Source organism: Acipenser ruthenus, chromosome 27 (genome assembly GCF_902713425.1).
Source record: "Acipenser ruthenus chromosome 27, fAciRut3.2 maternal haplotype, whole genome shotgun sequence".
NCBI lineage: Eukaryota > Metazoa > Chordata > Actinopteri > Acipenseriformes > Acipenseridae > Acipenser > Acipenser ruthenus.
The window spans coordinates 25,946,340-25,962,580 of record NC_081215.1 but is presented as its reverse complement, the minus strand read 5'-3'; the positions used below and the strand labels follow the sequence as shown (position 1 = coordinate 25,962,580).

The following is a 16,241-nucleotide window of genomic DNA, read 5'->3' as shown; positions in this document are numbered from 1 at the left end:
TGACCTCATACACTAACATGCACTACAGTACCATGTGGTCTACTTGGACTTTGCTTTTTAATACACCAAGACGAGTCTACCAGATTCTTTTGTGCTACTCATAACAATTCTGCATTATATCTAACACATAGATTCCATTGTGCATTCATGCCATTGTTCTTTATAGTGCTAATACCATCACAAACCTCTTTGAAGTGGCTATACAATGAAAAGTGCATGATAGAAGCTTTGTCATTTTAATTATAATTATTGTTTACATGAAGTGAATTAAACTAAATCTCAGATGCCTGAATAAAGACTACACGTAATTTAAATCTTTTTTTTTTTTTTTTTTTTTACCTGATTTGCCTGATGCATTCTGAAAGATTTATGCAGTACCTTGCCCAAGGAAAGTTATCTGTTTCGACATTAATTATAGCTTTCAAAACGCCAGCTATTTTCTTGGAGACACATAAAAAAAACCGTAACAATACTTTGGCTCTGTGCCTGAGAATGCAGAGGGCTACGTCTGCTGCACTTTAAGTATATTATCACGCTAGTATCTTGCTCAAGCAGGAGTTACGTTAACCAGGCCAAACCCATGTACAAAAAAATAGATCTGTGTGATCCTTTAACTTTTATCCGTGACTCTCATACAGTTCTAGTTGTCTTTAAAACTACCATGCACTCTGTTTTGTCCAACTACACCACCATCCTCACCTTTCAGAAGAGTAACACTTTGGGGGGGGGGGGTTTCAATAGTTAGCTAACTGAATGATTTTATAAATTTGACTCCTTGCTTCCACCCAAATCCAAAAAGAAAAGGGTTGAATGCAATGGTGTTAATCCATACCAATCCATGTGTGTGTGGAATGATGGTTACGGAGGATGACTGGGCCTGAAAACTTGTAACGAAGGATAAGAAATACAGTATAATATGTAAAATATATTAATATTGATAATTAAAATTGCAAATTTTCTATTGAGACAGTTCAAATCATGGTGGCGCCTCATTTTTCAGGCGCAATGATTTGTGATCTTGGCTGAACAAGCAGGAACCCAAACTAATCCATCTCTGAAGTATCCGCACACAACCAAGTGGTCAGGACTAATCCATTTTAACAATACCAACACGGAACTTTAGATCAGACCCCAACTTGAAACTCTGTTGCTTGATACCTAAAACATAGCAACCAAACACGTACAAATGACATCCATTAAGGAGGCGTAAATAGCCAATGGAAATGACTCAACTGAAGCAGATGCATGTGCTTGTGTGAACACAGAAAACTTCCCACTGTCATTTATAGTTTCTGACAACATGGTGTTCAGGGTAGGTCTTTCACTGTGTAAAGTAAGTGCTTAATGTGTTTTTTATTTTATTTTTATTTTAAACAGTTGTAAAATTACCTTTGTGTTTTGGGAAGGTTATAATTAAGAAAATTGCCACACCTGCTTATCTGCACTGCCTCCTTGTTTAAACATGTATCGGACATCCTTTGAATATAATCTGCCCATATTAGATGCCTCAGTCTGTCAGACAAGACACTTCCATATCAACATACTGCCAAATTCAACAAACGTTTCACCGTGGTATTAGCGAAGTGCACCTATGTCAAATTGTGGAGATGGGCGTCACATGGTGGCCTCTGACTTGTAATTGTACATGGCATGATTAAATCTGTGTGGCTTTCTTTCTCGTACTTTCAGCATCTGCCTTTTGCTCAAAAACTAATTTGTAGTTGCGCAAGGTGTAATTTTACAAGATTTTGCTGGGAAAAGGCAATTAATTGGGCAAGCAATTTGATGTACAAATTACAAAACTGGAAAATGTTTATAATCTTTCAATAAAGTTAAATGCATGGGATTTAGACCATATTTTGTAAAAAAACAAAAAAAAACAAAAAAAAAAACTTTTTTTTAAAATGCCAGTTCCCACAGATTATACTGAAGCATGATGTAGGACAGGGGTTCCCACAGATTATACTGAAGCATGATGTAGGACAGGGGTTCCCACAGATTATACTGAAGCATGATGTAGGACAGGGGTTCCCACAGATTATACTGAAGCATGATGTAGGACAGGGGTTCCTAACCTTTTTTTTTTTTTTTTTTATCTGAAGCCCACCTGTTCAGCTGCATTAGGCACTGCTGCCCACTATTAGCACTCCTTTGGAAAATGTCAAATTAAAAACATTTTATATGTTTAAACCTGTAACATTATACACCTCAGGAGGTAGTCTCGAGTCCGATTCTAATTAGAATCGCATCAGATAGTGCGGTTTACCAGAAGTGTGGACGCTGTAATACCGTACTACACTTTTGTGTATCCTCCAGGATCACAAAATGCTTTGCGATATGTTTGGCGAAATACTGGCGCCTGAAGGGCTTGCTATCCGTGTACACTCCGCAATGGGTAAAAAAAAAAAAAAAAAGACAAACCGTCATGACATCTCTGTTAAACTAGTGGGGAAAATAACAAAAGCACAACTTTAAAATTAAGTGACTGCAAAAATGAAATGCGAGTTAAAAGTAGGATCGAGATGAACAACAATTCAAGTAATCTGTAAGTACAAATCAAAAAGTCTGAATAATCAACATTTGGGTTGACGGCTCAATAGAGATGCTTGGATGGAAGTGTCTGTAACAAGCTGCTTCCGGGGCATTGATACACGTATTGTGCGCTTGTGTCTGTCGCCCAGGTCAACCCTGCTTTATCAAAAGCAGCGTGAAATCAGTTAAGCTCTGGGTTACATCCTAATTAGGCCTGGGGCCCCAACTCGATAGACATTTTAACTGGAGGAAAATATTGATGGGATTTCTAGGCTAATGCAATAAAATGCAAATGAGGAGCAATACTGTATTCAGATTCTATTAACATACGATCAATGAAATCTTCAGTGAACACAAATACTGTATATTTTGCTCACTAGTTAGTTAACTGGATGATTTTATAAAATTTGACTCCTTGCTTCCATCCAAGTTGATTATTTTGTGACGCATTAGTCCGTAACACAAAACCATCCTTTAGTTTTAAGAATTAAAATGACACATTCATAGTCGGCTTGGATTTCATCTTTTGTCTTGGAAAAGTTTGGTTTCCATCAGTCTTTGGAACTAAATGATTATACAGCCCTTATAGATACAAATAACCCTGTTAAAAATAAGATAAGATTTTACTTGTTTGCCTGACAGTGTGTTTTCAAAACATTTTGGATTCGGATTGTGGAAAACGGAAAGTGGTTGCCAGACTTATTCTGGGGTACAGTACAGGGTAACAATACCGTGTGGTAAATGTGCATTCAAATAAGTGACACAATCAGGTATGAAACAGCAGGCAAGTGAAAACACACAAACCAAGCACCATTAAAAGCAATGATTTTCTTTTATATATGAATGGTTTACAAAAATTACAGTATACAGTACATCCAGCCCTTCCACATTTATAAACTACATTTTTTTTTTTGTTTTAATATACAATAATTCCAAAATTGCGTTACAATATACAACCAGATTTATTTACAAAAGCAACAGCACAAACATCTATAGAAAAAAAAAACAACACAATTTTTCAATCCTGCTACTGGCAGCCACAACAGTTCAGGAGGTAGCTTCCATTGTTATGCAATGTATCCCATTAGGTTTATTTTAGTCTTTTTTTTTATTACTGTTTTTTTTTTTTAACCTATCAAATAATTTACAACACACACGCGCGCGCACACACACCCACCCACCCCACAAGTTAAGAATTTATTTGATGCACATTATATACAGTTCACACCTTGCTGTTTCTTCTTTTCCAGGAATGTTATTATTAAACGTCAAAGGCTGTTGCAGTGAGCGTCCCATCCATTAAAGGAGCTAACCATTCTTACTTCTCATTAGCATCAGCAAACTTGTCATTGGTTCCCTTGTCATTGTGATAAAAAGCTGTTGGTTCATTTTATGTTTTGTCTTCCAGATATAGTTACAATACTACTGTTGACAAAAAAAAAAAAAAATAAATAAAACCCACAAGGTGATGTGTATGGTGTACCCAATAAATGGTCCTTTCAGAAAAAAAAGAAACCAGCTGCACTATTTTAGCCATTGCTATAGGCTGCAGTATTGATTTGTAATATGCCAAACCCAATTTCTACCATGTTGTACCCTAAGAGACAAGCTGCCCTAAAGGAGACCACATTCTTTCAAATGAAATGCAGCCTCTTTTGGCACACAGCACAACACTGGAGACAAATATGAAAATAAAAACAGAAGCAACAAACACATGAGTATGTAGAGCTGCAGAGGTTCAGCAATGGCACTTGATAGACCCTGTTGCTATCCTGCACATTGGGACAGCTGTACGGTACACCTAGTTCCTCCATGGGGAATCCACATTCTCCAAGACCTGCACGTTGTCTTCTAGACTTCTCTGAGACTCCCCTCTACCAAATGCTGACACTTCATTACTATCATTTTTTTTTTTAGTTTTTGATATAGTCTATGTTAAAATGCTTTGGCCTGAACAACTCGGATCTAGTTGCTACTAGATTCTCTTTCACCGTAGACATTACAATCGCGTTACAATCGTTACAATCTGTTACACAGACTAGATCAAAGAACCGACAGTGTATTGTTAAGAGTCAATGTCACTTAGAACTGCTACTGTGACAGCAATACAAAGCGAAGCTTAGAACACAGTGGGTGTTAAATGGCTGTTGCCGACTGTTATAATGAGAGATTTTGCTGATGTAGCATGTGTTACATATGTCTACAGAAAAAGCACCTTAACACAGGCTATATTAATAACACATCTGACTAATTGCAATAAAAACCCTTCTGAATGATTGCAAAAAGTAAGTTAGCAGCAACACATACGTGTTTCTGAATACAGTATAAAATAATTGCGTTTGACTGCAATTTTGGTTTCTTTACAAATCAAAAAGGCCAAGTTCTGAAGATCTCACATACAGACGTGCTCAAATTTGTTGGTACCCTTAAAGCTCATTGAAATAATGCTTCATTCCTCCTGAAAAGTGATTAAATTAAAAGCTATTTTATCATGTATACTTGCATGCCTTTGGTATGTCATAGAATAAAGCAAAGAAGCTGTGAAAAGAGATGAATTATTGCTTATTCTACAAAGATATTCTAAAATGGCCTGGACACATTTGTTGGTACCCCTTAGAAAAGATAATAAATAATTGGATTATAGTGATATTTCAAACTAATTAGTTTCTTTAATTAGTATCACACATGTCTCCAATCTTGTAATCAGTCATTCAGCCTATTTAAATGGAGAAAAGTAGTCACTGTGCTGTTTGGTATCATTGTGTGCACCACACTGAACATGGACCAGAGAAAGCAAAGGAGAGAGTTGTCTGAGGAGATCAGAAAGAAAATAACAGACAAGCATGGTAAAGGTAAAGGCTACAAGACCATCTCCAAGCAGCTTGATGTTCCTGTGACAACAGTTGCAAATATTATTAAGAAGTTTAAGGTCCATGGAACTGTAGCCAACCTCCCTGGGCGCGGCTGCAAGAGGAAAATCGACCCCAGATTGAACAGAAGGATAGTGCGAATGGTAGAAAAAGAACCAAGGATAACTGCCAAAGAGATACAAGCTGAACTCCAAGGTGAAGGTACGTCAGTTTCTGATTGCACCATCCGTCGCTTTTTGAGCGAAAGTAGGCTCCATGGAAGAAGACCCAGGAGGACTCTACTTTTGAAAGAAAAACAAAAAAAAGCCAGACTGGAATTTGCTAAAATGCATATTGACAAGCCACAATCCTTCTGGGAGAATATCCTTTGGACAGATGAGTCAAAACTGGAGCTTTTTGGCAAGTCAAATCAGCTCTATGTTCACAGACGAAAAAATGAAGCTTTCAAAGAAAAGAACACCATACCTACAGTGAAACATGGAGGAGGCTCGGTAATGTTTTTAGGGCTGCTTTGCTGCGCCTGGCACAGGGTGCCTTGAATCTGTGCAGGGCACAATGAAATCTCAAGACTATCAAGGCATTCTGGAGCAAAACGTACTGCCCAGTGTCAGAAAGCTCTGTCTCAGTCGCAGGTCATGGGTCCTCCAACAGGATAATGACCCAAAACACACAGCTAAAAGCACCCAAGAATGGATAAGAACAAAACATTGGACTATTCTGAATTGGCCTTCTATGAGTCCTGATCTGAATCCTATCGAACATCTATGGAAAGAGCTGAAACTTGCAGTCTGGAGAAGGCACCCATCAAACCTGATACAGCTGGAACAGTTTGCTCAGGAAGAGTGGCCCAAACTACCTGTTAACAGGTGCAGAAGTCTCATTGAGAGCTACAGAAAACGTTTGGTTGCAGTGATTGCCTCTAAAGGTTGTGCAACAAAATATTAGGTTAGCGGTCCCATCATTTTTGTCCATGCCATTTTCATTTGTTTTATTATTTACAATATTATGCTGAATAAAAAATCTAAAGCAAAGTCTGATTTCTATTAAATATGGAATAAACAATGGTGGATGCCAATTACTTTTGTCAGTTTCAAGTTATTTCAGAGAAAATTGTGCATTCTTTGTTTTTTGTGGAGGGGTACCAACAAGTTTGAGCACGTCTGTATGAATAGTGAGGGGAAATCTAATGTCAAACACAAGGTGTTGTGGCAGAACAGCACAAATAAGGGACTTTTCTGAATAATGTTTTTATATGAAGTGTCCCAGGAGGGAGTTTACTTTAGAAGCATGTGGGCCCGCTTCGCCCCATTTTCAAATCAAACTAGTAACTGTCACCGTATACCTATAGCAAAAGCTTACCTACACCTTAACCCGCTAATTTCAAAGTAGGCGCTTTGAATGACAGGCGCGATAGCTGGCAAATGAAAGTGCACAGTCGGTGCAGGTCTTGATGATTGACAGTCATTTGAACGAATGAGAGCATTCTAGCGCTGCTTCAGTCAACGAGATCTGTCAGAACAGGGTGAAATGGCAGTGACAGTGAAACTACAGTACTAACAGACCACTGAGATGACTGACAGCGACCCCTAACCATTCAGAGCGGAACGGAGATGGAACAGACAGCAAGTATAAAAACTACAAACTAGAGAGGATTTCTAAATTATTATTTATGGTAAAAAAAAAAAAAATAGCAAGTGGTTTTACCAGAGTTTATCCTATATAAATTTATTTGTCAAACTCAAATTTTTGGAGAATTTGACATTAACTGATTAATATCGAAAAGTAGAAAGCCTAGATATAACCAAATCAGCACAGAATTACATGAAGAAATACATTATCTAATGTCTATTTCATTTTTAATTCTACATAAAGTTAGGAGGTAGGTACCCAGTTTCTCAATTGAAATTTACGTTTAGACTTGGATTGAAAACAAAAGCAGAACGTCCCTCAAATTGTAAATAAAAAGCATTTGCTAAGGCAACCGTATCATTCTGAAGAGGAAGACACTTATTATCCCAACAAAGTGAATCCAAAGGAGTCCCAAAAGTTACAATGACTGGGTTAACGACATCCAAAACCTTATTTAAAACAAAACCAAAAAAAACCAAAAAAAAACGGGAAACTTGTTTTGTTAAACAAAGATTCATGGCTCAAGAGAAAAAAAGAAAAGTATTGCCAAATTCCCTTCTTAATAGGCAAGTCACATAGTGATTACAAAAGTGCTTCCTGAACGTTGGCATATAGAGACACTATATGCGTTTCATAGTGTTTATGGTTTATATTAAAGTATCTGAATAGTACTGGCTTTGCTCTAGTCTTTGATTCTCGGAATATTGTACGAATAGTGGACCAGAGGGAAGCCGCGGCTCTGGTAGAAGCAGGCTCGTCCGCAGGCCTGGACTTGATCCGAGCTGTCCGAGACAAAGGAGTCTCCCTCGTCCGCGTACTCCGACTGGGCCGACTGCGTGCCGCAGTCTGACCAGTAACCGTCCGCCCGCTGGCAGGGCACCACCGCCAGCGCCGGGCAGCTGTGTGACTTTACCAAGTGTTTACAGGGCATGGGCTTGGCGAGCATGTACGACTCGCAGCAGTCACACACGGTCAGGTTGCCGCCCTGCAGCTGAGCGTAGACATCGCAGTCGTAGTAGAAATCCTGCCCCGCCGAGCATCCGTTCTGACCGCCGGCACCTGTGCCCACTGACTTGCCGTCCCTCCGTCTGCCGCAGCGTTTGAGCCGTCTCCAGTCCTCCTTGAACTGGGGGTTGAAGAAAATGTAGAGCACGGGGTTCAGGCAAGCCGGCAGGGGGAAGAAGATGAGTGTCACTGACTTCATGATCTCCGGGCTGATGGCAATGGCTGTGACCAGAGGGGCGAAGGAGAAGAACGCCACAGGGCAGAAGAAGATGCAGTTGGTGAAGATGAGCCAGGCCACATGCTTGATCATGCTGGACTGCAGCGTCTCCGACACATCTGTCTTCTCGAGGCTGCAGTAGAGTTTGGTGTAGATGACGGCCATCAGGAGGTAGGCCACAGAGTTCAGGAGGACCAGGGTGACCGTGAAGCCCAGGGAGGGAGTCTCGCCTGTGGGGAAGGGCAGGCAGAGAGGGGAGGAGGAAAACTCGCCCACGTGGAAGAGGGGCAGGCAAGCCGCCACCATGGCGAAGAGGCCGACCAGTCCCGCCGCCACCTGGAACTGCCTGTGCCGGCAGCTCTTGCCCTTCTTCAGGATGTCCTTCACAGAGACGCTGCGCTCGATGGCTGCCAGGGTGAGGAAGAGGATGGAGGCTTCTGAGGAGAAGATAGCCAGGAAGCCTGTGGCCCGGCAGCCAACGCCCGTCTCCCACCAGACCCCGTAGTCTGCAAAGCGGCCCCAGGACGCTGCATCCAGCCCGCTCAGCATGCCCATGTATGCACCCATCAACACGTTGGAGGCGGCGATCAGGCCCACGAAAAGCTTGGCAGAGGACACAGCGCTGCAGGGGGCGAAGGTCGTGATGAGGACCAGGATGTTAAACACCAGTGCCACCAGGCAGATGAACCAAACCGTGAGGCGAATCATCCAGCTGCCCAGCAAGTGCTTACACGGCTTAAAAGCGCCTGCGAAAAGAGGAGGTTGGCGGTTATGATATAGTGTTCAAGTAACCAGTAGTGGTACAAAACAAAAAGTTACTTGGCTTTTCTTCATAGAATTATGTATAAGCCTTCATTTATTTAAAAAATTGGTTGAATATATGAACTTACCTGGAGAAGGTGTACAGTGCACAGACAGCTGAATTATTTCCCCTTCATCTTCATGGATTATATCACCTTAAAAAAAGAAACATCAAGATGAAACAACTGTTTGTTTGGTTATAACTTTTCTTCCATGGCCCCTACGCTTGATTTAAGTAGAATGTTCTAATTCCACTCTGGACTTATATCAATTATTCTAAGTTCCTACATGGGTTTTCTTTTTTTTTTTTTTATTTACCAGATTTGTTTGGATGACTTGTTTTCGAACATCAGCATCCAAAATCAGTAGTGACCATGTTTTCAAGCTTACTACACAAATGTTCGTGCATTCACCATGATTTTACCAGGATCTCAAGATGCTACAACTTGTTTTAAAAAGGACATCCTGGCAGCCAGAGCAACAAGGCAACACAGAAGTATTTAAGTTAATATACTGTCAAACAGAACAAGATGTACACTGAAGCCAACAATGACATCTCTGCATCACTTACCTGTTTTTTTAAGGCTGCCATCCTGTTTACTGGGATCTTCCACATTGGTAGTCAAGTAGGAATCGCATCCACCAAACGTACAGCACTGGTAGGCATAGGGCACTGACAAAGCCCTGTAGCGCCAAGATAATAAAACAGCAATTATCAGTCTAATGTTTCAACAAGTGTTTAATACTAACCATGTGGACGCACAGCTTTTCACATTTCTGCTTACTGGCACAGAATAAAAAGTTCCGTTTGGTTCTATTTTTTGGCTGGGGGTAGCAACAGTACTTAAAGAATGCTACCCCTTTCAGTGTGTCGGTTAATTGTGTAGTTTCTTTATTGGGCTATTAAAAACAAACCGCAATATAATTCAACAAGCTTTTAATCATTGGCAGATTCCCCTCCCCCCCCCACCTCCCCATTTTATTGTGTGGCAGTAAGAAAATCATTCAACCACAGTCAAGAGAGAAAATGAAATGGCGTGGGGGTTTACAGGCCTTATATTTGCCTCTTTTTTTGCAATGTCTTCGTGTAGTAGATTGAAATAACTACAAGACGGCATGCCAGATTTTTTATATATTGATTCAGAAAGGAAAAAACTAAAAGCTTAATGCTAAGCTCTCCTTTACTGACAAACTACTGGGAAGAATAAAACACAAGTACTGAAAAAATAAAAAATTGTCGAAAAGCAGCCATCCAAAGCTAACACTGCAGCAGTGGCGACAGAGATTGTTTGAAGCTGCTTTCAGAAGCCCTGCTGGAGTACCTGAGTTTCTGGAGGTCCTTGGCTGCCAGTAACCCTTTCAGCGCCAGATTGCCTGCTAGTTTCAGCTGATTCAGTCCGGTCAGGCCCGCAGTTGGTAAGGAGTTCAGCTCATTGAAACTTAGGTCCCTAAATTAGAAACAGACATCCAGGATTAGAAGGCAACACACCATATGTTTTAGGAGGAAAGACTCTTGAAATGAAATTGCTGCGAACTGTAGTTATAATAATTCCATATACTTACAGGTTAGTTAACGCAGAGAGAGATATGAAAGCATCTCTTTGAACTGAGCTGATCTCATTTCGGCTGAGGTCTCTGTTAAATAAATAAATAAATAAAATATATTCATAAATAAAAAGCGGAAGAACTTCATTCAGAAACTTATTTTATTAAAATTATTATTATTTTCAAGAAATAACTTTAAAAAGGCCATGGCTAGGACTAAAATATTACATGCACTGCAAAAATGCATAATACATACTCTTGGCCAGTGAAAACACACTAGCATGCACACCTTCCCTGTCCAGTTAGGGCTGCATCTTTGTATCTGTAGTAAGCTGCCGGTATTACAGGGTTAAACTACTGCAATACTCGAGAGCCACTACTATATAAGACAGACGGAGCGAGTGCATTCATCTGAAGCGCTAAAAACACTTTGAAACTTTTTTTCTTCTTCTGAAGGGATTGCATTTCTGATCCTTGCCTATAAAATCAAGTCCAAACACTTAAGGAATGCACAGAGATGCACCTGTCAAGATCCACACACACACACACAACTAAGTGCGGCACTTCTTATGTCACCTGTGATAAATACCGTCCTGGAGACTCATCCATCACTTCAGACTGGAGCAAACCCCCAACGCTTTTACAATAAAACAGTTCAGGCTGATTATTATTAAAAGGAAGATGTCAAAACTCACAGCAAGCGGAGGGAAGCCAATCCTTGAAATGTGTCTGCCTTGATGTTTTTGATTTGATTGTGCTGTAAGGCTCTGCAAAAGGGAATAAAAAAGGGGGGGGGAGGGTTTATAGCAAAGACAGAGAGATCTGAAGACTTGTTGGTGCTTATTCCTGTCATAATCCAAGTGCCCTCAGGGATGCATTGGCAGGGTCATGCGAGTGTGCACTAAACTACACTCCTCCTGTGCTGTTTTATTTTTCCTTCCCAGTTGTCTTTCTACTTTATAGTATTTGCAAATTCATCCCGTTCTAAAAAAATGTTTACCATAATAAAATCACCTCAAAAGCACAGTGAAGCATGGGTAAGCATTGTAAAGAACAGAGCGGTATGGTAAGGCACATTAATAAACATAGCAAACCAGGGTAAACTATGATAAATGCACAATATAACCATGGGGGGAAAAATCATGGTAGAACTGCAAAATTAACTTACAGAAATTCGGTGGTAAACTTTTAGAAGGGGCGACACACTAGAATTTGGAAAACACTGAAATCCTTGGTTTTGTGCTGTGGTTTCTTGGAGGGGTTTAAAACATACCACTGGTATTGAAGTATCACAGTTTCAGCACCTTATGACTACTATTCTTGTTTTCATATCCCCTTTATGATGTTTGCAATTATTCAGAGCGGTTACTCCAATTGCTCACTAATTGTGTGGTTACTTTGATGCTGCTCTTCAAATTCTAGTTCTAAAAATCTTCTGATTTGCAGCGAACATGCACCATTGTTTAAAGGGTATCGATCGAGCTGCTTTTGTAACACATGCAGAGCCAGTGTGATTTCATGCAAAAAAAAAAACACAGAACCAATAAAAGAGCAGCTACTTTACTGGCATCTCCTCTGTGGGCTGGACCAATAATACATGCTTGTAATGAGGAGTGGTTTGGCAAGCTGCGTGGCATACATTTTCATTCTCTCTCTCATATATTAAATAGCCCTCTATTATATTCTCTTTCCCTCTCTCTCTCTCTCAGTCTCAAGTAAGCAGTGGAAAGTTGGAGTATTGAACTTGTGATGGACCTCCTCCTAGCAGCAGATGAGTTAGTAACGCTGACATCAGTGCAGTCACATACTGTACCTACCTCTCTAGTTGAAGTAAGTTTGTGTCTTCTGCTGATGTCAGTATTACTGGTATTACTCAGCCGGTAGAACTGTATACTACAGTACACATCCACTTACTGAATGTTTGAAAATCAATTCTAATCTGCACCTGTTCATATTGCAGGAAGATGTTGATCAAAAAGAATATGTGCCTTTGAACTGCGTTAGTTTATGCATGACGTTCATTGTACACAGCATGCAAATTAAAGTCTGTATGGCTTTGGGCAGTGTAAATGGTGCACCTGTATTCCAGGTGAAGCAGATCTTTACTATTAAGAAAGGCAGATCAAGCCTTAACAGCACTGGATAATGAGATCACAAAGGTGTCCTGCCAGTTTCTAAGCCTCCCGTTCCGTAAACGTCTTGAATGCGATTCAAAAGATCTTCGTGTTGGCAGAGCAGCTGATATAAAGCCGCATGGGAAACTTTCCACTGTGTGCATCCACCTTGCTGGCTCCCATCACGGATCTGCTCTGATACTCAGAAAGGCACCGACACCCCTACTCTGATCTTCCAGTGCTGTCGCTGGCAGGGGCGACGAAATCAGTTTGAAAGAGAGGGACAGCGTGGAATTCCAGAGACTTACATTTCTTCCAGGTTGGCACAGTTTTGGAAGCTTGGGAGATCACTTATCTCGTTGTACGACAGGTCCCTGAAAAAAAAAAAAAAAACACAACACCACGCACATCAGATCCTTCAAAATGCAGAGCCACATCAGCAGAGCCAATATTCAGTGATTGCCTGCAAAATTCTTATTCAAAAGACGTGACATCCATCCACTATATTTTACAGAGCTGCCCTTATACAAGTTTACCACACTAACTTTTACAGTTTTCACATGGTTATACAGTACTTTTATCTATTTTTACACTATACATTTATCGTAGTTGACCATGTTTTCTAATATGCGTTACCATACCTCTCTGGACTTTAAAATGCTTCCCTATGCTTAGTTACACTTTGCGATGATTTTACTGTGGGAATTTTATAAAAGGGTGTGACTAATACTCTTCTGAATTCATTCATCAATCCTGTCTTTGTTTATCCAGATAATTAACAAAATACAACTCAATCCCAAGTTTAGCACGTTTTTAAAATAATATTTACCCACTGCAGTGCATACTTGAGTGTTTGAACTTTCTTTTCAAAACTACAATGAATGCTCTCAAAAAAGCACCCAGGAGAAGAAATGCCGTAGCAATGCACTAACATTGCACATTTTATGTCTCATTATAGAAGTGAAGCCCATAGTGCATCTTTAAAATGCTCATTGATCATGAAGAGAGTTGAAATAGCGGTGTCACACCTCACATTGCAGGTGTTTACAGCCAGGCTGACTTACATGGTGCGGAGTCTCTTATGATCCTGACACAAGGTAACGGGAATACTGCTTATCTTAGTTCCAGTCAAAGTTCTGTGGGAGAAAGTATTAAAATGAATACCTGGATTAAAAAAAAAAAAAAAAATCGATAATTACCAAATCTAAATCCCCAAACCTGTAAAGTAACATTAAAAAAAAAAACACAGGAGAGCCCCAAACCTCAACTCAGGAGGTATTGAAAATAATGTTTTTTCTAAGTTTGTTTTCATGGAAGTTTGATTCTCATCACACAGACCAGACTGTTGTTGGCTTCTTCAAAACAGTCTAACTGACCTCCGTTCAGGTATGAACAAATTTAAGCAAATGCACAGCAATATTTGTTTCCCCCTCTTGCTGAAACGTTAGCTGACTTGGGGTCCAAAGTCTTAAACAACTCCACCACAGTTTCACTGTAAATTCACTTTCCACTAGTTACTCACATACTCTCCAGGTTCACTGTGCCAGTCAGGTTGGGAAACCACTGCACCATGCCAGCACCTCGGACAACCCTGAAACACACAGCAAGCAGGAGGGACATCAGCAAACTTCACTAATAAAAGCAGGGATGTAAATAAAACCTACTGCAGTTTTACCCATTACCACAAGCTTGGTCAGCCCCAGTGTAAAGGTAACAAGCTCAAGTGTGTCTTATCAAACCCATAGCAAAACCAGGAATGGATGAAACTGCTATGCAATGGGAGTCTTTTTTCCATCCCTGTAAAGGATTAGAAAAAAATGACCAATTTTCAAACATTCAGAACCAGTACTTACAGGGAGTGCAGTTCTGACAAGTTCTGAAAAGCCGAGCTGCCCACAAAAGAAAGTGGGTTATCGTACAAGTGTCTGGAAAGAATGTAAATAAATTTAAGTTTATAGGTTATTCAGATCTATGAATACAGAATCTACAGCACATGTGATGCTTCCCCAGATTTTAGTTAATAAACATTCCCTTGGAAAATCACTTGTATTTTCTGAATTTTACAAAATATACAGCAACATATGTTTTTAATTAAAAGTCCACATAAATCTTCATGCTAGATGTATAAATGGTGAAAATGATAATCATCTTAATTGTAATTAGTACTAACTATTTGAGTTTTTAAAACATTATTACATTTTACAGCATATGGTCTTAGTTTTATAGCACACGGTCTGGAAAAAAAAAAAAAAAACAGGCATTCCGGTTTGGAGGACTGCCTGGCATTGCAGCACTGCATTACAGACAGCAGAGGCAGCTATGGTACTCAGTGGGTTGCTTTTTGACACAAAAAATAAAAATAAATAATAATAATAAATTTGGGGGCTACAGAGTGGCGCATCCAGTAAAAGTACTCGCTAGTGCAGGATGCGCTCTATAGCCTGGAGGTCGCCGGTTCGAGTCCAGGATATTCCACAGCCGACCGTGGACGGGAGCTCCCAGGGGGCGGCGCTCAATTGGCTGAGCGTCGTCTGGGGGGAGGGAGGGTTAGGTTGGCTCACCGCGCACCAGCGACCCCTGTAGTCTGGCCGGGCGCCTGCAGGCTTGCCTGTTAGCTGCCCAGAGCTGCGTTGTCCTCCGACGCTGTAGCTCTGAGGCGGCTGCACGGTGAGTTCGCAGTGTGTAAAGAAGCGGGCGGCTGACAGCACACGCTTCGGAGGACAGCGTGTGTTCACCTTCGCCCCTCCCGAGTCAGCGCAGCCAGTGCAGTGAGCTGAGCCTAAAAATAATTGGGCATTTCAAATTGGGGAGAAAAATAATAAAAAAAACTAAATTGGCAACGACTAAATTTAAATAAATAAATAATTATTATCCTATTAGATGAAGTGGGGGCAAATGGGTCCCAGAATGGTTTTTATTGCTGTTGAAACCAGCACAAAAAAAAAAAAAAAATTCACTTACATCGCTCTTAGGAGTGGGGTTCTGTTGAAAGCACCTTCAGGGATCACGGCTATGTTGTTACTGTGAAATCCCCTGGAATTGTGATAAATAAAAAAATAAAAAATGATAAATAAATACTATTGTACAAAAAAGTGCAATTCTACAAATGGGGACTGCAGCTGCCATGAGAGTGTGAAGAATCAGAAGAGGCCAGGCAGGACATTTCCTTTACATAACTGGTCGCACATCACACACAAGTGCCAAGACCCAGCATAAGAGAAACACAAAAGCTGGAGGAGTAGGTCGCAGCAGACGGATACTATAACACTAGACTCGGGGTGCACTAGTGGGGCTTAGTGACCACCAGTTCTGTGCCTGGCACTAACCAATACTATTTGTCCACTTTAGCACTTCATTTTTTTTTAAGGAGAACTTGAAGTTTGAGTCTTAAGCCTCATTTGCATGATACACTTGAAAATACTGAAAACATTGTGCATTGCATGCAAGATTTTTCCTGTTTGTTTGTGTGCGTGTGTGTGTGTGAATATTTTCTGCTCCTACCATAATACACAGATCTTGAGTATTTAA

The 16,241-nt window shown here is 40.4% G+C and overlaps 1 protein-coding gene across 1 annotated transcript in view; it reads right to left on the bottom strand.

The window, feature by feature from the left end:
• Window positions 1-3,345: 3,345 nt before the first annotated feature.
• LOC117432064 (leucine-rich repeat-containing G-protein coupled receptor 4-like) overlaps window positions 3,346-16,241 on the bottom strand; it is a 52,290-nt gene continuing 39,394 nt past the window's right edge. Inside the window, exons 8-18 of the mRNA XM_034053493.3 lie at window positions 15,675-15,746; window positions 14,567-14,638; window positions 14,236-14,304; window positions 13,778-13,849; window positions 13,022-13,087; window positions 11,295-11,366; window positions 10,618-10,689; window positions 10,377-10,502; window positions 9,626-9,738; window positions 9,144-9,209; window positions 3,346-8,999 (exon numbers count right to left, since the gene is read on the bottom strand). Coding sequence (XP_033909384.3) covers window positions 7,714-8,999; window positions 9,144-9,209; window positions 9,626-9,738; window positions 10,377-10,502; window positions 10,618-10,689; window positions 11,295-11,366; window positions 13,022-13,087; window positions 13,778-13,849; window positions 14,236-14,304; window positions 14,567-14,638; window positions 15,675-15,746 — 2,086 coding nt within the window. The 3' untranslated portion in view covers window positions 3,346-7,713. The remainder of the gene's footprint in view (window positions 9,000-9,143; window positions 9,210-9,625; window positions 9,739-10,376; window positions 10,503-10,617; window positions 10,690-11,294; window positions 11,367-13,021; window positions 13,088-13,777; window positions 13,850-14,235; window positions 14,305-14,566; window positions 14,639-15,674; window positions 15,747-16,241) is intronic.